The 26,165-nt window shown below is 40.7% G+C and overlaps 1 protein-coding gene across 5 annotated transcripts in view; it reads left to right on the top strand.

Annotated features, from left to right (window-relative positions):
* The window catches only part of PTPRM (protein tyrosine phosphatase receptor type M), an 810,930-nt gene that overhangs the window by 635,685 nt on the left and 149,080 nt on the right, over positions 1-26,165 (top strand). For 4 of the 5 annotated variants that reach the window (XM_073679055.1, XM_073679056.1, XM_073679057.1 and 1 more), the window contains one exon: positions 1,453-1,637. In XM_073679055.1, coding sequence (XP_073535156.1) covers positions 1,453-1,637 — 185 coding nt within the window. Of the gene's footprint in view, positions 1-143; positions 222-870; positions 883-1,452; positions 1,638-26,165 lie in introns of all 5 variants that reach the window. The other variant, XM_073679060.1, reaches the window with a different exon arrangement.

Genomic DNA, 26,165 nt, shown 5'->3' with positions numbered 1-26,165 from the left:
AAATATCTTCTGTGTTACATTTTGTACGGAAGACTTTGTCGGGGGGGATCGGGGACAATTTCATTTTCCGTTATTGAATTTTTGTTTCGAAATGTTCTGTCTTTTCGATGCATTCTGGTCATGGCATTTTTAATTTTCTGTAGAAAATCTGGAATACCAGGACCAGAATGGGAGTTTGAAAACCAGGACTGGACCAGAATCTCATGAGGATATGGAGTTAGGTTGGATATGCTGTGATACAAAAATTTGATGGATTATTTGACAATTAAAAATAAACAAATTAAATGACGTTGATTTTTTGTCCTTTGTGTCGTATCTTATTTTTAGACATGTTCTAGAATGTTTAAAAGTATCTAAACTTAATTTAATTTCCCTTCATAGAACTATATCTCTATCTTACACGTGCATGAAATGCATTAATTATTGGATACTCCATACTGAAGTGGCAATTCATTGAAAATACTGACCGTAATCTCCTTTTTATGTCCATATGTGAGCTTAGACAACAAAACACTGACTCAGAAACTGTGACGGAGGACCAAGTCTGCTCCCTATTAGCCTCACCAGTAATGGCAGATCCCTAGATAAATTTATTTCAAATGAAAACTCTAAATTAAGAAACAAAAAACCCCTTATAGCTTGCCATAGATCTGAATTAACACTAGGTATGTGACCTCAACATTTATAGTTTCCCGTTAATCTAGTCCTTCTATTATATAGCATTAGTTTTTGGCCTTATACCCTTCCTCTTCATTTTATTTTGACCACTGTCAGGAGCCAGACTGTTGATACTGAATACATTTTAATTGCTTATGCCCTGTCTCATTTTTTTCCTACTCTTTTCCCTCCTGATATGTATCTTCTTTAAAGTGCCAATTAATGGTAAGTTGCCATTCTTACCCTCTGAAGAAACATCCATGGGGGAGGTTGATGAACTTTTCCAGTGCTGGTTGAGGATGCCAGGATCACTCTTGACATACTCTCCCAACACGGGATAAGGACAAGTGGTTGTGGGAACCCTGCAGGTCTTTATTCTTCCACCGGGTCTGTTTTATGTTGGGTTGTGTTTGGACCTGTTTCATCTTCTGTGTAACAACCTTACGTTCCTATCAGTTGCATGAGAACGAATGGGGTGAAACTCTGAATCCACTCTGTATGTCTGCCATACCAAGTGTCCAACCATTGTGTTTCACATTGTCCCATTTTTCTACGATATAATGTGTCACTTTGTTATTACTGTAATTCATCGTCCTGCCCAATCCTGGTTACTATGGGAGAATTAAAATAATGGTTTTCCATTTGCAATTGATGGATTGTTTCTGACTATATGAAATAAGCTATATATTTTTCTCATAGCTTTCATAATTTCATTTCCACCAAGGAAGCCTTGTTTGTAGGTTTTCATGATTTCAGTATGCCAACCAATCATTTTATTGTGTTTTCTACTTCTAGATGAAAACCACACCAACAGCGAGACAAGCAGTTTAGCCCAATCCCATACATACAAGAAACGGGAGACAGTTGATGTTCCCTATCAGACAGGCCAGCTTCACCCAGCTATCCGGGTAGCTGACTTACTGCAGCACATCACACAGATGAAATGTGCTGAAGGCTACGGATTCAAAGAAGAATATGAAGTAAGTAGAAAACTCAAGCACAGCGCCATGGCAGGAGATGCCGTAGTAAGGTATAATGCAGTGGAAACTTCAAATGCCTGTTTCATCTTCTGTAATTTCCAAAAAGAACTTTCAATATTTTATTTTGAACATTCATTATTAATATTTTAGGTTCAACTAGATAGCTACATAACAGGTTTGAAGAGTTGACATCATCGCCTTTCATCTCTTCTCCAGCTGACAGGATATGAACTTTGAGGATATGTGAAGTGTGAAATCTCTCATTGTTAAATGTTTATCTGTTGGGCAGGCATATTGATTATGTGCTCGGACGTATCCTTCCCGATGAGTCTTTCTTACCTGTTAGATGAGTATGTGACGTTATATATTCAGTTAGTGAAGGTGAGGTAGATGTATGGAAAAGGAGAAATTTCCATCTCACATTTGCACATTGATACATGATAGTTTAAGGAAGATTAAAAATGATCTCAAGTAACAGCTCAGTTTAGATACAATCAGCGTGAGACAGATCTAGTGTTGGGGAAATACATCGGCGCTGGAGCTTGTCATGTGTATTTAGTACGAAGACCTAATACAGTAACCATGAAATTCTCTGGACCGCCACTCCATATAGATATAAATGTGACAGGCAAAAATGTGGCATATTCAATGAGATGCTCTAATATGGAGAGGTATTCCCCAAAAAGTATTGCTTCTAGGGGATAAAATCTCAGTAATGCAACGCTGTATGAAGCATCTTATGGCAAAAAATAGAATGTCTGAGGCTCATCGTCAGGACCCATTGTGCCTCCATAAGGCTCTCTACATACTTTACTGCAGTGTCTATCAAACCTTTGTTTTTATTGTGATATGTTGAACGCCCAGCCTTAAAGTGTTAATGATTGGATAGGTGATAACTTGCTGATTGATTGGGGTACAACCAAGGGTTGATTTCATACATTTCATATTATGACTTCTTGTAGCTTTTAAGTCATATGGAGCTATAAGAAACTCATTGACTTTTACGGGACCATATTCTATCTCCATATGCCTCTGATTTTATACAGGGGCTTTTTATGATTACTAAGCTAGTTTAGGGGAGAACATCTCAGATATTTGGCACTCCAAAAAGCACCATACTCTGACAGAAGGCCCTCCGAAAGGTGAGGTGAAATTAAAGGGGTTTGCCTGGATTACATTATTTTTTTTATTATGGGCCTAAGAACTAACAAGCAGGTAGTGGCTAATAGAAAGCACAGCAGCATCAACCACGGCAAGGTGACCTCCCTCTGATGGGTCCTATCCTACCCTACATTCCACTTTTGGGCTATAAGCCTACAACTAAACGGACAAACATGTCTCTCCTGGGCTAAAACGCCTACAATTTAAATGGGCATGTAGAACTGGTTACACATCACATGTTGGTTAATGGGAGGAGTGCAGAGTCAGACAGGAGGCAGTTACAACCTCCTATAGTAAAATATAGCCAGAAACCTGACCAGGCAGGTAGTGGCTAACAGAGGTTAACCTGCCTGTTCTTCCCCGCTCCGGCACAGAACAGTCACCGACCGCTCCAGCCGGCAATTCAGCTGCTCCATGTCAACAGAGCAGCTCTTCTTCTACCAGTTGCTCTGTCAACAGGATGTGACTGCTGACATTATGCTGATTTATAGCCGGCTCCCCGCAGTTAGGCAGCTTGGAAACAGCTGTCAGTCAACATGACATCAGCAGTCATGTCCCATTAACAAAGCAGCCCAGATGAAGAAGAGCTCCTTCTTGACATCATCGGAAGCTGCTAAATCACTGGTATGAGCAGTCTGTGACTGCTCTGTGCTGGTAGAGATAGGCACTTGGCACAATAGTCAGATTGTAAGGAACTACCTGACTTTTATTTTTTAGGCCCATAGTAAAAAACAAAAAATATTCCAGGATAACCCCTTTAAAGGGACATTCTTACATCTGAGTGTTACCATCTGAGAGATACAGACTGATTTTTTTCGCAGGTGTCATCCTAGTTGCTTTCATTTATTTTCTTCCGATTTTTTTTCACAGACTCAGGTAGACCGTCAGAACTTTTTTATCTATTGAGTCTATTGAACAATGGATCTCTTAAAAACAGATGAAACTGGGATAGAACTCTGAAGTACACAGTCTGTCTTCTGTGTGTCATCTATTTTACAGGGATCCCCCTAGACTTTAATGGCTGAGGCTGATCCGCAATACAGATGAGAATAGGACATGTTCTGAGTCTCATGGACCAGGGATACAGACCTCTTTTTAAAAACAAATGTTTGTATGAAGATCTAGGGGTCAGTGTTCTGTCTTAGACAAGAACGGACAGCACTAGGACGTGTCACATGGATGTGTGAATATAGCCTGAGTGTTCGTGTGGCCTGTGAAGTTTTTTGCTTTTTGCCTTGTATATTGTCTTTGGAGCCTCAAGCAATGTCCTTTAGTTCCACAAACATGAAAGAGCTACAATCCATATTTTAATTTTATTTGGCACAATTAGCCAATGAATTTGTAATAATACAAAAATTTCACTGCTCTTCTTGTCCCAATTCGTTTTTTAAACTTTGCACAAATGATAAATTGCTTTTTTTTTGCTTCTTTTCGCAGCTCCAGTAATCGTCTTGATATTTCTTTTTGCTCAATAATTAAAGTGTTCATTACAAGTGAGCTTTAAACACCTGTTCCATTACCATTCTTTATGGGAGCAAGTCTGAATCTAAGGAGATATTTCTAAGCACTAATGAATTAAGCCCCAGGCTTTTACAGAATAAATGATTTACTTTTGCTTTCTCACGTTTGATCTTATGTGCACTATTGTAGCAGAATAAAGATAAGGTAGGATCAGAGAGGCAACTGTCAAAGGGAAAACTGTCAGAAATGGAAGATGCAGTTTCTGTTTGCTGTAGTGCTGGTTTTCTGATTTGATTCTATGTTTTCTTTTTCCTCTTCTCTCTACATCAGAAAAAAAGTTTGTAACAGAAACATATTATTTGAAGCTGTAAATTGGCTATGCTGAAAAAGTTGCATTAAGTTTGCATAAAGAGTCAGCATGATGATTGGTCTTAAACGGATTTTCTATTAGCAAAAAACATGGGCAGTACGGTGGCTCAGTGGTTAGCACTGTTACTTTGCAGCGCTGGGATACTGGGTTCCCACCAAAGACAACATCTGCAAGGAGTTTGTATGATCTCCCCATGTTTGCGTGGGTTTCCTCCGGGTTCTCCGGTTTCTTCCCACACTCCAAAGACATACTGATAGGGAATTTAGATTTTGAGCCCCAATGGGGACAGCAATGATAATGTATGCAGAGCGCTGGGGAATATGATAGCGCTATACAAGCAAAGCATAATAATGTGCCCAAATAATTAAATACTTGTAAACCATCAGACATAGATAGTACTCGCCCTACCTGGGTCCAGAACCGTTCCACCACTACTGCGGTCTCTGTGTACTGGCTGTAGCAGAGACGTTCCAACAACAGTGATCATCACCACTGCATTCTCGCCTAGAACAATTCTTGGAATAGTAAATACTTCCATACCATAACAGACGACAGAGCATGTAATACTAGACTGTGTGACTCAATGGAAAATTTGAGCTAAGGAACAATATCAACCCAGAGCTGACTATGGTGCCCTTTGTGTCAAGCCTTACCCATGTTGCCAAGTGCAAGTTTAAGAGTTGTGTTCCAAGCATACTGAATAATCTGTAGGATTGATTTTATATTCTGATTTTTGCTTTCTAGAAACGCTATCAATTCCTTGTTTCACAGTTACTAATTTTTCTGATTAAGTTAATATAATTAATAATGTAATTATCCCTAAACTTCATTGCTGATGGGCTCAAAGAGAAACCATACAGAATGTAAATCCCATGGCACTTCCTTGAGCAATTATAAAGCGGCACTTGTGAATTGTGTGAATCTTAATTACATGCAAGGGTATTGCCCTCTATTCAATTAGATAATATACTGCATACGTGTAAGCTCACCAGATGGTTAATATGAGAACCGTGCTTTACTCTGGGAATAAAGAAAATATAGTCTAATAAAATTATATATCTGTACCTTACAATAGAGCTGAACCAAAAAAATGGTAGTTACTTTATTAAGGCTCCAGACCAGAAATCTACATAAGAGTGTAAAGTAGTCTAAAGGTTTAGTTATGGGAACAGGTGCCCATTGTTCAACTCTACAAAATTCACAAATAAGAAAAGATTTCATCTAATAAATCTTGTTGGATAGTCAAAAATATAAAGTACATGTATTAAGATTTAATCTCCCGATTTATCAAAGCGATAAGGCAAGATGGGGAGTCGTGACGCCCGCTCGTCTAATTCTTGACGAGCGTTGGTGTACATTATACCACACATCATACTCCATTCTTTGACTGGAGTAAGATGTGTGGCGAAGCACACAGAGGTGAAAAACACTTTTCAGACACACCTGCTTCATTAAGATTCATGCGCTTCATAATGAATCAGACACCTCTGACTCCAGCATGCCTCCTCATCGAGACCGGCAGGAACAATGCCGTACTTGATGAATCTGGGCAGAATTTTTTTTACTAAGTACGTTAAAAAAAACATCTCTTTAAACAAGCCTACCATCTCAAATACCCAGTAAACTAACTTTCCCCTGTTCCCTCCTAAATACTATTCAGAATCTGCACCCTACTGTTCATCTGTTTCTACACCCTCCATGCACACGATAACTGCACTCGGTAATTGAGTATTGCACTTGAACATACAGGCTGATGACCGGATCATGCAGCTTTATATGATAATCCCGACTTATTATAATTGCCAGACCTGAAATAACAAGCACTTTCCACCTATTGTGTCCCCCTATTTCCTTGTAGAATGTAAGCTTGCGAGCAGAGACCTCACTCCTGATGTAACTGTTTAACCCCTTTACGACATAGGGCGTACTAGTACGCCCTGTGTCATCACCCCTGGTTCAGTGAGGGCTCCGGCGCTGAAACCGCACTGAACCGGGCACATGTCAGCTGATGTGGGCTGTGCCCGCAACAGCCGCAGGTGGAATCGCGATCCATCCGCGGCTGTTAACATGTTAAATGCCACTGTCAATCTCCGACAGCGGCATTTAACTCCCGCTTCCGGGAAGCACGTCACTTACCCCGCCCATCGGCGACCCCGTCACATGATTGCGGGTCGCCGATGGGTGGTCATGACAACCCTGGGTCTGCAGCAGACACCAGTGGTTGTCATGATCTGGTCGCTATGAGCGCCACCTAGTGGCCGGCGCTCATAGCACAGGACCATTTCTGCTGCATGCAGGAGATCTGCTCGTCCCTTGTATACAGCAGAGCCGATCAAATGAGTGCTGCTTCTAGTCTCCTATGGAGACTATAGAAGCATAGAAGCAAACAAAAAGTGAAAAAAAAATGTTTTAAAAAATATTTAAAAAAATAAAAAAATATAAAAGTTTAAATCACCCCCCTTTCGCTCCATTCAAAATAAAATAATTAAAAAAAAAACCCACATACACATATTTGGTATCGCCGCGTTCAGAATCACCTCGATCTATCAATCTAAAAAAATAATTAATCCGATCGGTAAACGGCGTAACGAGAAAAAAATTCTAAACGCCAGAATTACGTTTTTTGGTCACCGCAAAATTGCAATAAAATGCAATAACGGACGATCAAAACATCGGATCTACCCCAAAATAGTATCAATTAAAACTTCAGCTTGGTGAGCAAAAAATAAGCCCTCACCTGGCCCCAGATCCCAAAAAATGGAGACGCTACGGGTCTTGGAAAATGGCACCATTTTTTTTAGAACGACATTTCAAATAAAGGTGAATTTTTATAGATTTTTGTCTTGCTGGATGTTATATGACCAAATCTATAATGCTCTTTAACATTACAAAATAAATTAAAAACTTCCTATAGCCAATATTATTAATTAAACGCCCTTTGTAACAAGTGCCAAATCAAGTCTTTTATATGTACCCTTTGATTTATTTGGGTGGCAGTAACCTATTTGATATAATACCAGATCCGTTGGCATACTGCCACTTTATCTAGTTTGGATACCATTTGCATTGGCACAACCAGATATAATGGCTGAAGTGTCCTAATATTCTGACCCATACAACATTAATCTAGAAGAAGCATTGTAGGAAGAAATAACTTTTTTAATATGTATAATTAATAATGAACAATCTTTTTACTTAATAAGTACATTAAATAAGTTTCTTTTTTCATAAAATAACTTTTACATGAAATAACTTTTTTTTACATACAGTACAGACCAAAAGTTTGGACACACCTTCTCATTTAAAGATTTTTCTGTATTTTCATGACTTTGAAAATTGTACATTCACACTGAAGGCATCAAAACTATGAATTACCACATGTGGAATTATATACTTAACAAAAAAGTGTGAAACAGCTGAAAATATGTCTTATATTCTAGGTTCTTCAAAGTAGCCACCTTTTGCTTTGATGACTGCTTTGCACACTCTTGGCATTCTCTTGATGAGCTTCAAGAGGTCGTCACCGGAAATGGTCTTCACTTCACAGGTGTGCCCTGTCAGGTTTAATAAGAGGGATTTCTGGCCTTATAAATGGGGTTGGGACCATCAGTTGTGTTGTGCAGAAGTCTGGTGGATACACAGCTGATAGTCCTACTGAATAGACTGTTAGAATTTGTATTATGGCAAGAAAAAAGCAGCTAAGTAAAGAAAAACGAGTGGCCATCATTACTTTAAGAAATGAAGGTCAGTCAGTGCGAAAAATTGGGCAAACTTTTAAAGTGTCCCCAAGTGCAGTTGCAAAAACCATCAAGCGCTACAAAGAAACTGGCTCACATGAGGACCGCCCCAGGAAAGGAAGACCAAGAGTCACCTCTGCTTCTGAGGATAAGTTTATCCGAGTCACCAGCCTCAGAAATCGCAGGTTAACAGCAGCTCAGATTAGAGACCAGGTCAATGCCACACAGAGTTCTAGCAGCAGACACATCTCTACAACAACTGTTAAGAGGAGACTTTGTGCAGCAGGCCTTCATGGTAAAATAGCTGCTAGGAAACCACAGCTAAGGACAGGCAATAAGCAGAAGAGACTTGTTTGGGCTAAAGAACACAAGGAATGGACATTAGACCAGTGGAAATCTGTGCTTTGGTCTGATGAGTCCAAATTTGAGATCTTTGGTTCCAACCACCGTGTCTTTGTGCGATGCAGAAAAGGTGAACGGATGGACTCTACATGCCTGGTTCCCACCGTGAAGCATGGAGGAGGAGGTGTGATGGTGTGGGGGTGCTTTGCTGGTGACACTGTTGGGGATTTATTCAAAATTGAAGGCATACTGAACCAGCATGACTACCACAGCATCTTGCAGCCGCATGCTATTCCATCCGGTTTGCGTTTAGTTGGACTATCATTTATTTTTCAACAGGACAATGACCCCAAACACACCTCCAGGCTGTGTAAGGGCTATTTGACCAAGAAGGAGAGTGATGGGGGGCTACGCCAGATGACCTGGCCTCCACAGTCACCAGACCTGAACCCAATCAGATGGTTTGGGGTGAGCTGGACCGTAGAGTGAAGGTAAAAGGGCCAACAAGTGCTAAGCATCTCTGGGAACTCCTTCAAGATTGTTGGAAGACCATTTCCGGTGACTACCTCTTGAGGCTCATCAAGAGAATGCCAAGAGTGTGCAAAGCAGTCATCAAAGCAAAAGGTGGCTACTTTGAAGAACCAAGAATATAAGACATATTTTCAGTTGTTTCACACTTTTTTGTTAAGTATATAATTCCACATGTGGTAATTCGTAGTTTTGATGCCTTCAGTGTGAATGTACAATTTTCATAGTCATGAAAATACAGAAAAATCTTTAAATGAGAAGGTGTGTCCAAACTTTTGGTCTGTACTGTATATGGACGTAAGAACAGCATGGTCATCGGTTCCAAAATTATACATAAAATAAATGAATATTACTATACAAAAATTGTAAATTGTCTGTGTAGGTCTTCTCACATGCACACACAGACACATCTTACTAAGTTTTTTTTACTTCATCAACACAGTATATTTTATTCTTTCTCTCCAAAATTTAAATTTGACTTATATCAAGCTCTAAATGTAGTTATACTGAAAATTTCCAGATTTTCCTCTAGGGTAAAATCCACTACCATAATGAATATGAAAATGTAAAATGTTACTAAACTATCCACTAGAGAGAAGTATGTTAGTTATGCCTTAAATCCAATTATTGAAGGGTACAGTCACTCCAAACCTTCTTAAATAATATATTTGCATTTGCCACCTTATAAAGACATACATTAAGTGGCTTCAATGTGACTTAGCAAGACAGCGGAGTCCAAAATGGGAATTCCTAAAGTAACGCATGACTGGCTAAAGAGCCTTAAATCGTGCATAGGACCAATACTCCTTTATTTTACAAAGATGATGCACCATTACGCTCCTACAACAAGTGATGTTACTGATTTGTACTTTTTTATTATATATAATTAGTACATTTATAGCTTTAACTAGTAGTGTAAAAACTTTGCTATGAAACTATGCATACAATGATAAACTGGAATTAATGCCTGGACTCACCATGTACTGTATATTTTAAGGACAAATGTACCGTATATTCCGGCGTATAAGACGACTTTTGAAGACTGAAAAATCTTCTGTCTAGTCTGGGGTCGTCTTATACGCCGGTAATGCTTTTGAACTTTCAGAAATTGACATGCGGGGATACTCTGGGGGTGTTAATAAGCTGCCGTGGCCGTATCCCTGCCATGTCGGAGTTAATATAAGGTGGAGGGAGTTAAAATACGGCGGCGGTAGGTCCAGACAGTCAGCGCTTCTGTGCTGAAACGGACACATCGCTGCGTATTCCCAGCTCCGGACACAGCGCAGGGCTTCTGTGCCGACAGCTTTCACTTGTCACAGAAGCGCTGCGCTGTGTCCGGAGCTGGGAAGTTCGCATTGCTTCTGTGACAATATATGAAAAGCCGGCAATTCAGCAGCGGCATAAGCCGGCACCCGACAATTTAGAATAGAAAGAATAGAGCTTCACACATAGATTAGATAGATAGAAACATGTCAGTCCCATATATATGAAGTACAGTGACAGTATTGCTTACTGTACTTGTCATTTAATGTAAAGGATTTATTAAAACAAATAATAGTGTTTTCATGCACCGTCTCTTTAAAAAAGCCGGCCGGCAATTCAGCATCTGTACCCGACAATTTATAACAGAAAGATAGAGCATCACACATAGATTAGATAGATAGAAACATGTCAGTCACATATATATGAAGAACAGTGACAGTGCTGGTTACTGTACTTGTCATCTAGTGTTAAAATAACGGATTTATTTAAAAAAAAATTGGCGTGGGGTTCCCCTTAATTTTAGGCTCTAGCGGAGGTTAAGCAGACGGCTGGGGCAGATGTTTGAAGCCTGGGAAGGGGGTAATACCCACGGAGCTTCCCAGGCTACTAATATCAGCCCCCAGCTGAATACATAGCCTTTACTAGCTATTAAAATGGGGGACCCCCCAAAAAAAATGACGTGGGGTCCCCCCTAATTTAATAGCTAGCAAAGGCTAGGCAGACAGCTGGGGGCTGATATTAATAGCCCAGGAAGGGAGCCATGAATATTGGCCCCCTCCCAGGCTAGAAACACCAGCCGTCAGCCGCCCCAGAAATGGCGCATTCATAGGATGCGCCAATTCTGGCACTTAGCCTCGCTCTTCCACGCTGCCCTGGTGCGGTGGCAGGGGGTAATAGGGTTGGGGTTGATGTCAGCTTATAATGCCAGCTGACATCAAGCCCAGGTTAGTAATGGAGAGGCGTCTATAAGACACCCCCATTACTAACCCCATAGTCAAAGTTACAAAAAAACACAAACACCCAGAATAAAGTCCTTTAATTGAAATAAACACACAATTCTTTAATGTTCTAAATTAAACCATACTTACCATCACGCCCATTCCAGCTGAAGCCAACGATCTCCTGCAATAAAAGTAAAATAATAAAGCAACCTCATCCTTACCTTTCCATGGTTCCCAGGACAGCTCCAGCTCTGCTACATCGAGATGACAGGCTGGACCGCAGCAGAACGCTGCCATCCAGCCTGTCATCCCGCAGACACTGAGAAGTGCAGGCATGCTTGCGCTCCTCAGTGTCTGGCTGTGACGGCATCCAGATGAGCCGACAATGAACTCAGCTCACCTCCTGGACGTCCGTCACTGACAGCGTGGGAAACTTCTACTGCGCATGCGGGGAGCAGGAGAATTTTCCCACGCTGTCAGTGACGTGCATGAGGTGAGCCGAGTTCATTGGACATGATCTCGGCTCATCTGGATGCCGTCACAGTCAGACACTGAGGAGCACAAGCATGCCTGCGCTTCTCAGTGTCTGCCGCATGGCAAGCTGAACGGCAGCGTTCTGCTGCGGTGCAGCCTGTCATGTGAATGTAGCAGAGCTGGACCGGTCCTGGGAACCATGGAGAGGTAAGGATGAGGTTGCTTTATTATTTTACTTTTATTGCAGGAGATCGTTGGCTTCAGCTGGAATGGGCGTGATGGTAAGTATGGTTTAATTTAGAACAATAAAGGATTGTGTCTTTATTTCAATTAAAGGACTTTATTCTGGGTGTTTGTGTTTTTTTTAATTACTTTACTAGAAATTCATGGCGGTCATGTCTAATATTGGCGTGACCCCATGAATTTCGGGCTTAGGTCCAGCTGATAATGCCAAGCTGGCCTTAACCCCTTTATTACCCAGTGAGCCACCGCACCAGGGCCCTGGATGAGTTGGGTACAGCGCCAGAAGATGGCGCTTCTATGAACGCGCCATTTTCCGGGGTGGCTGCGGACTGCAATTTGCAGCGGGGGGGGGCCAGAAAGCTTGGGTCTCCCTGCGCTGCAGATTCCAGCCCCCAGCTGCCTAGTTGTACCTGGCTGGACACAAAAATAGGGCGAAGCCCCACGTCTTTTTTTTTTTAATTATTTCATGAAATAATTTAAAAAAAAAGGGCTTCCCTATATTGTTGTGTCCGGCCAGGTACAAATAGGCAGCTGGTGGTTGGGGGCAGCCCGTTCCTGCCTGCTGTACCTGTCTGGACACAAAAATATGGCGAAGCCCCACGTCAACATTTTTGGGAAAAATTAATTACAAAATTAATAATAATTTAGGGACTGCATCTTTATTAACCCCTCAATTGTCATTTAGTGTTAAAATAAAGGATTTTTTAAAAAGAAAATTGGCGTGGGATCCACCATCATTATAGTCTCTAGCGGAGGTTAAGCAGACAGCTGGGGCAGATGTTTGAAGTCTGGGAAGGGGGTAATACCCACGGAGCTTCCCAGGCTACTAATATCAGCCCCCAGCTGAACACCTAGCCTTTACTAGCTATTAGAATGGGGGACCCCCCCAAAAAATGACGTGGGGTCCCCCCTATTTTAATATGTTTATGAGTGACAGTTTTCCTGCTATATACCTGCATGTCATAAGAATTTAAATTAAAAAAGGACCATGTTAAATTCAAATCTGTTTTTTTTTATTTTTACCGGTGTTTGGTATGCGTTGGAAAAGGGGTAGTCTTATACGGTGAATATATCCTAAACTCTATATTTTAACAGGAAAGTAGGGGGGTCGTCTTATACACCAGGTCGTCTTATACGCCGGAATATACGGTATATGAAAAAAAAAGTTATTATTTATCATGAAAACATGTCAGAAGCTTTGATCAGTGTGAATTTTGGAGCTGGAATCTTACTGATCGCTAATATGAAGGAGCAGGTGCACTCAACTAAAGTATACTCTCGTGTGACAAAAAGATTAATTCTACAAAATTTTTATTGAGCCCAACTTCAGTCTTAGAAAACAGCAGTTCTCCGTTCAGTGCTTATTCTCTTTCATTCTTTGCAGTCGGTGGTGATTTCAGTACACGGACCCCCATCTTTTAAAACTTTGGCTATGTCTCTATGACAAGCCATATTTTTTTTAAGTACAATTACTCTTTAAATTGTAGAGTATTACTGCTCTGATATAAGTACAAAAAAGTAGCATGATATCACTTACCAAGATAGAACAGCCAGCCAATAAATCAATCATCATATTTAGTGATGAGCGAGCGTGCTCATTTAACCCTTTCGCCGAGCATGCTCGGGTGCGTTCCGAATATCTTCGTCGTGCTCGTATATTAAGTTTGAGTTCCTGCGTCTGCATGATTTATGACTGTTAGTCAGCCTCAACATATGTGAAGATTCCCTAACAAACAAGCAATCTCTGCATGTGTTGAGGCTGACTAACAGCCTTAAATCATGCAGACGCAGGGACTCAAACTTAATATACGAGCATTCTGAAGATACTCGGAAAGCACTCGAGCGTGCTAGTCGAAAGGATTAAACGAGCACGCTCGCTCATCACTAATCATATTGCATTAGTCTTAGTAGGTTATAAAATAATAACAGTGATCTGGGTGTCTTCTTCAGTTCCCATAACTGAGGCCTATTGATAGCACATAATCCTTCCTTATTGACTGTCTCTTGAAATTATCCCCTCTCTTACCAAACAAGTTATAGCTTTCTGATCATTCGTTACAGAGAGTGGACATGTAGTGGTCAAAGGTGGTCTGGTATTCTTCTCTTTTCAGGGGAGTGATAAAAGTAAAGATACAATAATTTATAGGAGGGGAATAAAACATCGGTAATGATTTTTCATGTTGGGAGGGCACAGGCCTGATATGGGTTGACTGTTCTACAGAAATAAATCAGAAAAATTATTCACTAGTGTTGAGCATTCCAATACTGAAATATCGGGTATCGACCGATATTCGCGGTATCGGAGTTCCGATACTGAGTTCCGATACTTTTAGAATATCGAATACCGGAATCGGAAGTTCCCATAATGCCTGCGCTCTGCAGTGTCTCTGAAGGATGACAAGCTGGATGGCAGCCCTCAGCTTACTGTACTTGTCATTTTGTGTTAAAGGATTTATTAAAAAAAATAATAGTGTTTTCATGCACCGTCTCTTTAAAAAAGCCGGCCGGCAATTCAGCATCGGTACCCGACAATTTAGAATAGAAAGAATAGAGCGTCACACATAGATTAGATAGATAGATAGAAACATGTCAGTTACATATATAAGAAGTACAGTGACAGTGTTGATTACTGTACTTGTCATTTAGTGTTAAAATAAAGGATTTATAAAAAAAAAATTGGCGTGGGGTTCCCCGTAATTTTAGTCTCTAGCGGAGGTTAAGCAGACGGCTGGGGCAGATGTTTGAAGCCTGGGAAGGGGGTAATACCCACGGAGCTTCCCAGGCTACTAATATCAGCCCCCAGCTGAATACCTAGCCTTTACTAGCTATTAAAATGGGGACCCCCAAAAAAATGACGTGGGGTCCTCCCTATTTTAATAGCTAGCAAAGGCTAGGCAGACAGCTGGGGGCTGATATTAATAGCCCAGGAAGGGTGCCATGAATATTGGCCCCCTCCCAGGCTAGAAACACCAGCCATCAGCCGCCAGCCATAGGATGCGCCAATTCTGGCACTTAGCCTCGCTCTTCCCACTGCCCTGTAGCGGTGGCAGTGGGGTAATAGGGCTGGGGTTGATGTCAGCTTATAATGCCAGCTGACATCAAGCCCAGGTTAGTAATGGAGAGGCGTCTATAAGACACCCCCATTACTAACCCCATAGTCAAAGTTAAAAAAAAAACACAAGCACCCAGAATAAAGTCCTTCAATTGAAATAAACACACAATTCTTTATTGTTCTAAATTAAACCATACTTACCATCACGCCCATTGCAGCTGAAGCCAACGATCTCCTGCAATAAAAGTAAAATAATAAAGCAACCTCATCCTTACCTTTCCATGGTTCCCAGGACAGCTTCAGCTCTGCTACATTCACATGACAGGCTGGATTGCAGCCGAAAGCTGCCATCCAGCTTGCCATGCCGCAGACACTGAGAAGCGCAGGCATGCTTGCGCTCCTCAGTGTCTGGCTGTGACGGCATAAAGATAAGCCAGTGACGTGCATGAGGTGAGCTGAGTTCATTGGACATGAACTCGGCTCATCTGGATGCCGTCACAGCCAGATACTGAGGAGCGCAAGCATGCCTGCGCTTCTCAGTGTCTGCGGCATGGCAAGCTGGATGGCAGCTTTCGGCTGTGATCCAGCCTGTCATGTGAATGTAGCAGAGCTGGAGCCTTCCTGGGAACCATGGAAAGGTAAGGATGATGTTGCTTTATTATTTTACTTTTATTGCAGAAGACATTGGCTTCAGCTGGAATGGGCATGATGGTAAGTATGTTTTAATTTAGAACAAAAAATTGTGTGTTTATTTCAATTAAAGGACTTTATTCTGGGTGCTGTGTTTTTTTAAATACTTTACTAGAAATTCATGGCGGTCATGTCTAATATTGGCGTGACCCCATGAATTTCGGGCTTAGGGCCAGCTGATAATGCCAAGCTGGCCCTAACCCCTTTATTACCCAGTGAGCCACCGCACCAGGGCCCTGGATGAGTTGGGTACAGCGCCAGAAGATGGCGCTTCTATGAGCGTGCCATTTTCTGGGGTGGCTGCAGACTGCAATTTGCAGCGGGAGGGGCCCAGAAAGCTTGGGCCTCCCTGCGCTGCGGATTCCAGTCCCCAGCTGCCTTGTTGTACCTGGCTGGACACAAAAATAGGGCGAAGCCCCATGTATTTTTTTTTTAATTATTTCATGAAATTCATGAAATAATTTAAAAAAAAAAGGGCTTACCTATATTGTTGTGTCCGGCCAGGTACAAATAGGCAGCTGGTGGTTGGGGGCAACCCATTCCTGCCTGCTGTACCTGGCTGGACACAAAAATATGGCCCAAGGCCACATCAAGTTTTTGGTGAAAAATTCAATAAAAATTAAAAAAAAAACACATTTAGGGACTGTATCTTTATTAACCCCTCCACGTGAGGGGTTAATAAAGATGCAGTCCCTAAATTATTATTTTTTATTATTATTTTTTAATTAATTTTTCCCAAAAATTTTGACGTGGGCTTTGCCACATTTTTGTATGCCAGCCAGGTACAGCATCCAGGAACGGGCTGCCCCCAACCACCAGATGCCTATTTGTACCTGGCCGGACATAACAATATAGGGAAGCCCTTTTTTTTTTTTTATTATTTCATGAATTTCATGAAATAATTTAAAAAAAAAATACGTGGGGCTTCGCCCTATTTTTGTGTCCAGCCAGGTACAACTAGGCAGCTGGGGGCTGGAATCCGCAGCGCAGGGAGGCCCAAGCTTTCTGGGCCCCTCCCGCTGCAAATTGCAGTCCGCAGCCACCCCAGAAAATGGCACGTTCATAGATGCGTCATCTTCTGGCGCTCTACCCAACTAATCCAGGGCCCTGGTGCCGTGGCTCACTGGGTAATAAAGGGGTTAGGGCCAGCTTGGCATTATCAGCAGGCCCTAAGCCCGAAGTTCATGGGGTCACGCCAATATTAGACATGACCGCCATGAATTTCTAATAAAGTATTAAAAAGCACAACACCCAGAATAAAGTCCTTTAATTGAAATAAACACAACATTTTTTAATGTTCTAAATTAAACCATACTTACCATCACGCCCATTCCAGCTGAAGCCAATGTCTTCTGCAATGAAAGTAAAATACTAAAGCAACCTCATCCTTACGTTTCCATGGTTCCCAGGACAGCTTCAGCTCTGCTACATTCACATGACAGGCTGGATCGCAGCCGAAAGCTGCCATCCAGCTTGCCATGCCGCAGACACTGAAAAGCGCAGGCATACTTGCGCTCCTCAGTGTCTGGCTGTGACGGCATCCAGATGAGCCGAGGTCATGTCCAATTAACTCAGCTCACCTCATGCACGTCACTGACAGCGTGGGAGAATTCTACTGCACATGCGGTGAGCGTGAGAGAATTCTCCTGCGCATTCGGTGAGCGAGCGCAGGAGAATTCTCCCACGCTGTCAATGACGTGCATGAGGTGAGCTCATGTCCAATGAACTCAGCTCACCTCATACACGTCATTGACAGCGCGGGAGAATTCTCCTTCGCTCAGCTCTTGAGCAGGAGAATTCTCCCACGCTGGGATGGCATTAAGATGACAGGCTGGATGGCAGCTGAGCGCTGCCATCCAGCATGCCATCCTTCAAAGACACTGCAGAGCGCAGGCATGCTTGCGCTCTGCAGTGTCTCTGAAGGATGAAAAGCTGGATGGCAGCGCTCAGCTGCGATCCAGCCTGTCATCTCAATGCCATCCCAGCGTGGGAGAATTCTCCTGCTGAAGCGCTGAGCACAGGAGAATTTTCCCACGCTGTCAGTTACGTGCATGAGGTGAGCTGAGTTCATTGGACATGACCTCGGCTCATCTTTATGCCGTCACAGCCAGACACTGAGGAGCGCAAGCATGCCTGCGCTCCTCAGTGTCTGCGGCATGGCAAGCTGGATGGCAGCTTTCGGCTGCGATCCAGCCTGTCATGTGAAAGTAGCAGAGCTGAAGCTGTCCTGGGAACCATGGAAAGGTAAGAATGAGGATGCTTTATTATTTTACTTTTATTGCAGAAGACATTGGCTTCAGCTGGAATGGGCGTGATGGTAAGTATGGTTTAATTTAGAACAATAAAGAATTGTGTGTTTATTTCAATTAAAGGACTTTATTCTGGGTGTTTGTGTTTTTTTTTTAACTTTGACTATGGGGTTAGTAATGGGGGTGTCTTATAGACGCCTCTCCATTACTAACCTGGGCTTGATGTCAGCTGGCATTATAAGCTGACATCAACCCCAACCCTATTACCCCACTGCCACCGCTACAGGGCAGTGGGAAGAGCGAGGCTAAGTGCCAGAATTGGCGCATCCTATGGCTGGCGGCTGATGGCTGGTGTTTCTAGCCTGGGAGGGGGCCAATATTCATGGCACCCTTCCTGGGCTATTAATATCAGCCCCCAGCTGTCTGCCTAGCCTTTGCTAGCTATTAAAATAGGGGGGACCCTACGTCATTTTTTTTTTGGGTCCCCCATTTTAATAGCTAGTAAAGGCTAGGTATTCAGCTGGGGGCTGATATTAGTAGCCTGGGAAGCTCCATGGGTATTACCCCCTTCCCAGGCTTCAAACATCTGCCCCAGCCGTCTACTTAACCTCTGCTAGAGACTAGAATTACAGGGAACCCAACGCCAATTTTTTTTTTTATAAATCCTTTATTTTAACACTAAATGACAAGTACAGTAATCAACACTGTCACTGTACTTCTTATATATGTGACTGACATGTTTCTATGTATCTAATCTATGTGTGATGCTCTATTCTTTCTATTCTAAATTGTCGGGTACTGATGCTGAATTGCCGGCCGGCTTTTTTAAAGAGAAGGTGCATGAAAGCACTATTTTTTTTAAATAAATCCTTTAACACTAAATGACAAGTACAGTAAGAAACACTGTCACTGTACTTCTTATATATGTGACTGACATGTTTCTATCTATCTAATCTATGTGTGATGCTCTATTCTTTCTGTTCTAAATTGTCGGGTACCGGTGTATGCTGCTGCTGAATTGCCGGCTTTTCATGTAATACATTCTACATTATTCTTAGTTGTTTTCCTTCATGTAGAATTAACCTACAAGGAAAGAAAGGGTTTATTTTCATTCCGATATTTGTGTCCCATTGACTTGCATTGGTTTCCTGTATCGGAATCGGCGATATCCAATATTTTTTGGGTATCGGTCCGATCCAATCCGATCCGATATTTCCCGTTATCGGAAGGTATCGCTCAGCACTGTTATTCACAGAAAATTACAAATAGGTGTGTACCAATAATCCTATAAAAAAGGCACCACCACATGATGTCCCCTTGAGTAAGCAAGTGTTAGAACACGCGTCGGGGCACGGACATCTTAAATGTTGGTTTGGGTATTTATTATCTATTACATTACTGATCATGTCTCATTTTATATACAGATATGTTTAGATCCTTATTTATGCACATGCATGTTAATGGGAATGTCTAGCTTCATTTTACTATACATTTTATTATTATATCCCTTTGGGAGAGCCCTCAACTGAGTACTTTTTGACTATACAATTTTGTTCTCTACAATACCACTACACGTATGTGTCCACTCATGTGTTTGATATTGTCCTGGTACACATATACATTTTTTTAATATAGTGGAACATATGGTTTTATATGAATTTAATAAATAATTTATTTTATTCTTATACAAGTATGTTGCTTTTTTTTGTAGGATTATATGTTCTACACCAGGCCAATCTTAATATGTATTTGGCCCTCCATACAGTATAATGGGCCCCACATAGTCCTCCATACTGTATAATGGGCCCCACATAGTCCTCCATACAGTATAATGGGCCCCACATAGTCCTCCATACAGAATAATGGACCCACATATTCATCCATGCAGAATAATGGGCCCCACATAGTCCTCCATACAGAATAATGGCCTCACATAGTCCTCCATGAAGAATAATGGGTCCCACATAGTCCTCCATACAGAATAATGAGCCCCACATAGTCCTCCATACAGAATAATGAGCCCCACATAGTCCTCCATACTGGGGCTCGGTGCCGGCATCGGGGGCCAAATATAATCACCCTGCGGGCCAGATTGGGGCAGCGGGCCAGAGTTTGGCATGTGTGTTCTACACAAATGGCATATGTTTATCCATGCCAGCATAACACATGACTTTGATTAATTTCTTTTACAGTTATTCTGATGTAGATCTGCTGATGTGTTTGGAATTATTGGACAATTGTATGATTCTGTTGTTTTGGCCAAGATTTTGATTTTGGATAGATGGTCTCATATTTGATTGCAAAACACTTTGGTATACAGGGGAGTTCATGATCGACTCAATTACTGCAGTGTATCCAGGTCCTGTGGCTGTAAAACAAGCCCCAGTTATCACTACTTCTCCATACTGGACAGGTTGTATGAGGTGTTTGTGCTGATATGTGGTGTTAGGTTTTTGCCCAATATGGCACACAAAATTATGGCTAAACATTCCCACTTTGGACTGGTCTGTCTAAAGGACATTGTTCTAGCAGTGTTATGGTTTGTTTAGATGCAACTTTTCAAACTTTATCTGGGTTGCCGTCTTCTTTTTAGGAAAATGAGGGTTTCTCCTGGTAACCATTCTAAGCAAGCCATACATCAGGCTGTTTCTTATAGTACCGTCAGGCACTTGAACATTTACCAAGCAGGCTCAGGCCTTTAGAGTTTGGTTTTCTTTTGCAATTTCTCTGAGCATTGCACTGAATTGAATGTTTTCCACTTGTGAATAATCTTTCTCATTGTAGAATGATGAACTTACCGAGGTTGATAGGCAACAACAATTGCTTCTCTAAGATCATTGTGTACAGCTTTCCTCCTTGGCTTTGTGTTAACACTTGCCAGTATGCTACAGCCCAGGACCCAGCCAAAACTTCTGCTTTTATTGCAGTGGTTATATTTGCTGATGAACTATTAATCAAGGCCATTTGATTGGAAGCACCTAACTGCTACATACCCTCTTATTTCCTTTGGAAGCAATAAGGGTGTACTTAATTTTTCACAAGCTGCTGCTGCTGCATTTTGGCCTATGTTTTGTTAATTGATGACAAGATGTAATTTGTTATGTGTTGTATTTCATATGAGGTTGTATTTACCTAATTTTAAGACCTTCTAAAGACCAGATGTTTTCTTCAATATGTCCTGATACATAAAACCATAGAATTCAAGGGGATATATAGAGAGATATATACATATGTATGGTTTACTGTAATAAAATTTACAGAAAACTATAAAACTTTGGGTCACTATACAAGTGCAGTTTTTCTTTTTCTGGTTTTGGTTCACATTTTATAGCATAGTGCAGAGCTGCACTCGCAATTTTGCAATCTGACAATGTTCTTCAGTGGTTCAATGTTCACACAAAGCTTGCTCTGGTGCTTTAAAAATGCAAAATGTACCATTAAACATGGTCCATTAAACTAATATAAAACTAGCAGTTTTAATGTATTATAAGAGCTCAGCTAAGCTTGTCAAGGATGTGTCTATCAACAAGCTTCTTGACTGTTTCCTGGGACAACCACCAGCCTTGCAGCTTTGGGCTATAATAAAATTTTTATCTCAGGACTAGCACAAGATGGGTAATGCTTTGTATATAGTAATTACATACCACATTATTCCCATCTTCATAGATAGGCGTACTTGGATAGTGTTTGTGAAAAGAGCAACTTAAAATTTCCTGGCCCTCAACTGATAACTACCATTTTATTTTTTGTTGCTTATTGCTTGTTGACTGGGTTACCAGCCACCGATGCAGGGTAGCAGCAGTGGCCTAAAAAGTGCAGCTCTTTCAAATGGAGCTTGTAAACACATGTAGCAGCTTCAGAAAGTGCACGGTTTGGGACACAACAGTGTCTTGGTCCGACCTGTCAATCAAGCAGGAGTGCACTGTACCGGAGCAACCAGGGAGCCGGGAGGCAGAGGAATAGTGCACCAATGCCAAAGATGATGGGACAACCCATTTAAATTTTTATATGAAGTAAATATACATATATACCTTGCACTGTTAAGGTTAGGAGTCGGACACTGTGTAACATGAAGACACTGTGTCTAATGATTGTCTGCTGGGTCCCATTGTGACTGTCTCGTAAAGTCAAAACCTCTTTGATTTTTGGTCGCAGATCAGAAGTGCAACTTGCATCTCGCTAGTGATCTGTCTGCAAGTTGGCTGTTTTTTCAAAGATAAATTGCAGTTCTAAGATAGTCCTACAACAATAAGTAGCTGGCAAGTCGTCCAAATGTTTTTGGTGGCACAACTGGTTTGACAATTGCTGTTGCACCCTATTCCACAATATCCCTTTTTGACTTGTATATTTTTTATTAAACTTGGACTGTAAATATTAATAATTATGGTGTTTTTAGGTCTTTTGTAGAGCTTGTTTTATTTTTGCTGTAAAATATGCTTGAGTGTTTTTATATGTTTTTTTTATCTGATGATTTTCATTCTAACGTTGTACTGTAATGAGCAGGGAAACAGTATCTCGGGGAGAAAATATTCATCACTTTTCTCTAACTAACCTCTTCAATTCTTTTATATTTTATTATTTGCCATTAAGTGGACATGAAAAACCTTTCTTCGATTTGTAGCAGCTTAAATTATGCAAATGATTTTGAATGTAATTATAATGCACCCGTTGTTAATTATAAATACAGCCTTTATTTTCATATAGATAGTATTTATGTCATTTGAATAATTAAGTATTCTAGTTCATTGCCAATTTCATGGGCAAACTATAATTCTTGTCTGTTTATTTGTAAAAAGACAGTCTCTAGTTTATTGTTCTCAATTGTTCCTCAAATATAATTCATAGTTAGAAAAGATGCAGGGCTGAGTAATTATTCTTTTATTTTATATACTTACTTGGTGATGCGAGTTATAAAGTTTCCATTTATTTAAACTGGATATAAAGTTAGTTAGCATTAACATCAACCAAATAGTGAACAATCAAAGGATATCTCATAAATCTACTAAAACTATAGTTTCATAGTTATTTCGGTTTTGGAACCATTTTGGCTTAAACAGAAAGAAAATGATCCAGTACAGGATCCATTCAATTGACAGAGTTGGAAAGGACCTAAAATGTCTCACTTTTGACTGCAGTCCATTTTTTTTAAGCTGAATAAAAAGCCCTGTAGTTTTGCACAACTTTTTTGGCAAAAAAAATGAATAATAACTGGATGTTTTCTTAAACCATTGAAGTGTATGGGAACAGATAATAATGGATGGTAATTTGTTATGTCATTCTTAAACGAATTAGTTTTCAAACACTAGAGGTGATCATAGACTCCGCTAGTAAAAATAAAACCATTACCAAATAGATGTAAAATGGAAACAAAAAGGGGCGGCCGTTTTTGCTCGATTTGTAACAGATCCAGTTCTTTTTTAATACTGACAATTAGACATGTGAACAGGGCTTAAGATGTTTCTGACTTGCTAATTATAGACTCATAATAGACTCTCTTTACTTTACTAATAGTTACTGCATATGCCAATGTAAAACCAACAGGGATAGATTAAAGCAAGGTGGGATCCAGCAAGTTATTCCCAGTTTGGCTAACCCAGTTGTTGAAACCACAGCCGCTTTGTTGAACCGGAGAGTAGTCATTTCCCAATATGCTCCATTTGTAACTGTTGTAAGCAAGCTTCCATTTGCTGACTGCTGGTAAAGAAGTGTTACCCATCTGATCCCCTTTCTCTGCTGATGTGCTGCCCATTCACTGAGGAGAGGAGACAGAATATAGTATGAAATGAATGTGTCGACTCCATCTACTACATCCTACTGAGGCCTTTGCGACCCCTTGGTTCAAATCCCACCAAGGACAACATCTGTGAGGAGTTTGTATGTTCTCCCCGTGTTTCCGTGGGTTTCCTCCCACACTCCAAAGACATACTAATAGGGAATGTAGATTGTGAGCCCCAATGGGGACAGTGCCCAAAATGTCTGTAAAGCGCTGTAGAATTAATGGCACTATATAAGTGAGTAAATAAATAAATAAATAGGGGTTGGGGAACCTCGTTTGAATCAGAGCAAATGAGCCTGCCCCAGTATGACCTGTTCAGCTGTTTATTGAGATGACTATCATTACAAGGGAACGTATAATCAAAAAATAACATTTTGTTTAAAAAATCAGGTATTTTTGTTAATTGTATTAAAAAAATAGTAATCTTGCGGCTTTCACGCTTACCACTGGGGCTGTTTTAGGCTTATACCTTCTGTTCTTTCAGGAATACTTTTCAGAAATTCCATTATGATCACAGGCAGGATTACATTGACAGATGATACCTTTAAACACAGCTGATAAGCAGGATTCACACATTCACAATAGGTGAGATTAGAGGCTTCCCTGCTCCCCGCCCTTCACATTGGCCACAGGGTAGACTCACACTCACTGAATACTTTCTAGAATTGTATTATCATTTGAGGAAGGAGTACAATGATAGGTAACACCTCTATACACAGCTGATAACACAGGTCTCCCTGGCTCTCCCTGCCTACAAAATGAATTTTACACACTCTCATTTGATGCTTTAATACAAAATATAGGGTTTCAGTCAGTTAATTGCGGCTATTGTAGATGGGGATTAGTGTTGAGCAAATTTGTTCGGCATTTCAAATTCGTGTTCGAGGTTCCGGCTTGTTACCTGCATGACAGCGGGGCAAATCAGGGATGTTCGTGGGCAGAGCCAATTTTTTTGCGCGAACAAGCCGATACCACGAACACGAATTTGAAATGCCGAACAAATTCGCTCAACACTAATGGGGATTTCCTGGAAGAGCAAAAAATATGAGTGTATAATAGCCCACTTGGTCACTGTAAAAATGACAATATTTCTATTTTTTAATACAGACCATGATATGAAAAATAAAATAAAAACTGTGCATTTAATATGAAAACCTAATTTAAACAATACAGTAGATTATTTATGGAGGACACATTCCCTTCAGTGCTACAATCAATTTATAGTAGATGCAAATATGATTTCCATGGAGAATAAAATACGACTGATTCGGCACCATCAAAAAAAACTTACTGTCCGATAACTAGGATGCACCGTATGACCACTGAGATCTCTTGGTGCTCAACTGTAAAAAAGAATACATGTAAATGTCTTCAGTGAAATGAGAAAAAAGGGGCACTCACCATCCCATAAAATAGATCCTTTACCATAAAAAAATTTAAAACTGGTTGCAAGGAGACGCGAGTCCCCTGTGCAGACAGAGCTATCCTCGTCTCCTTGCAACCAGTCTTTTATGTGCTTATAAGAAAGGATCTATTTTATGGGATGGTGAGTGCCACATTTTTCTCATCTCATTTAAGACACATTCAGATATTATTATTATTTATTATTATTATTATTTATTATTATAGCGCCATTTATTCCATGGCGCTTTACATGTGATAGGGATATACATAACAAAAGCATTTACATAATCTTAACAAAACGAGTCAGCGACTGGTACAGGAGGAGCGAGGACCCTGCCCGCGAGGGCTCACAGTCTACGATATGATTTCCTTTGAAGATCACAGTTGATTCTTGTGGGTTAGAAAAACTGGAACCAATGTAGATCAGTCTTCTATTCAAAACAAGTGGTCTTAATAGGAAAAACTGGTAAAAAAAATAGATCAACCCATGTGTGCGTACTCATTAAGGAATCTGACGGAATTTAATTTTAACTGATCCTAACATTTAAAAAATACAATTAAGCATACTTAATTTACCCAGTCTATTAAAAACAGCCCAATTCTTCAAGTTGTAATTGGATTTTCTGTACGCTGTTACTTCCTGAGACTGATCAATCTATTGAGGTTATTCAACTGGGAAAGTTCTTCCCAAATTAGTAGACCTTGTATGTATGGCTTCATTCTTTGTAGACCAGTCTCTTCATTTCTATATATGTTGTCTTCTAAATGTGCCTGTCATTCATATACCTACAGAAGAGCTTGGATAAATTGTAATGCATTTAGACATACACATTTTTC

This window comes from Phyllobates terribilis, unplaced genomic scaffold (assembly GCF_046119375.1).
Source record: "Phyllobates terribilis strain yellow unplaced genomic scaffold, ASM4611937v1 Scaffold_4__5_contigs__length_816908805, whole genome shotgun sequence".
Classification (NCBI taxonomy): Eukaryota; Metazoa; Chordata; class Amphibia; order Anura; family Dendrobatidae; genus Phyllobates; species Phyllobates terribilis.
This window is presented reverse-complemented; position numbering and strand designations above follow the sequence as displayed.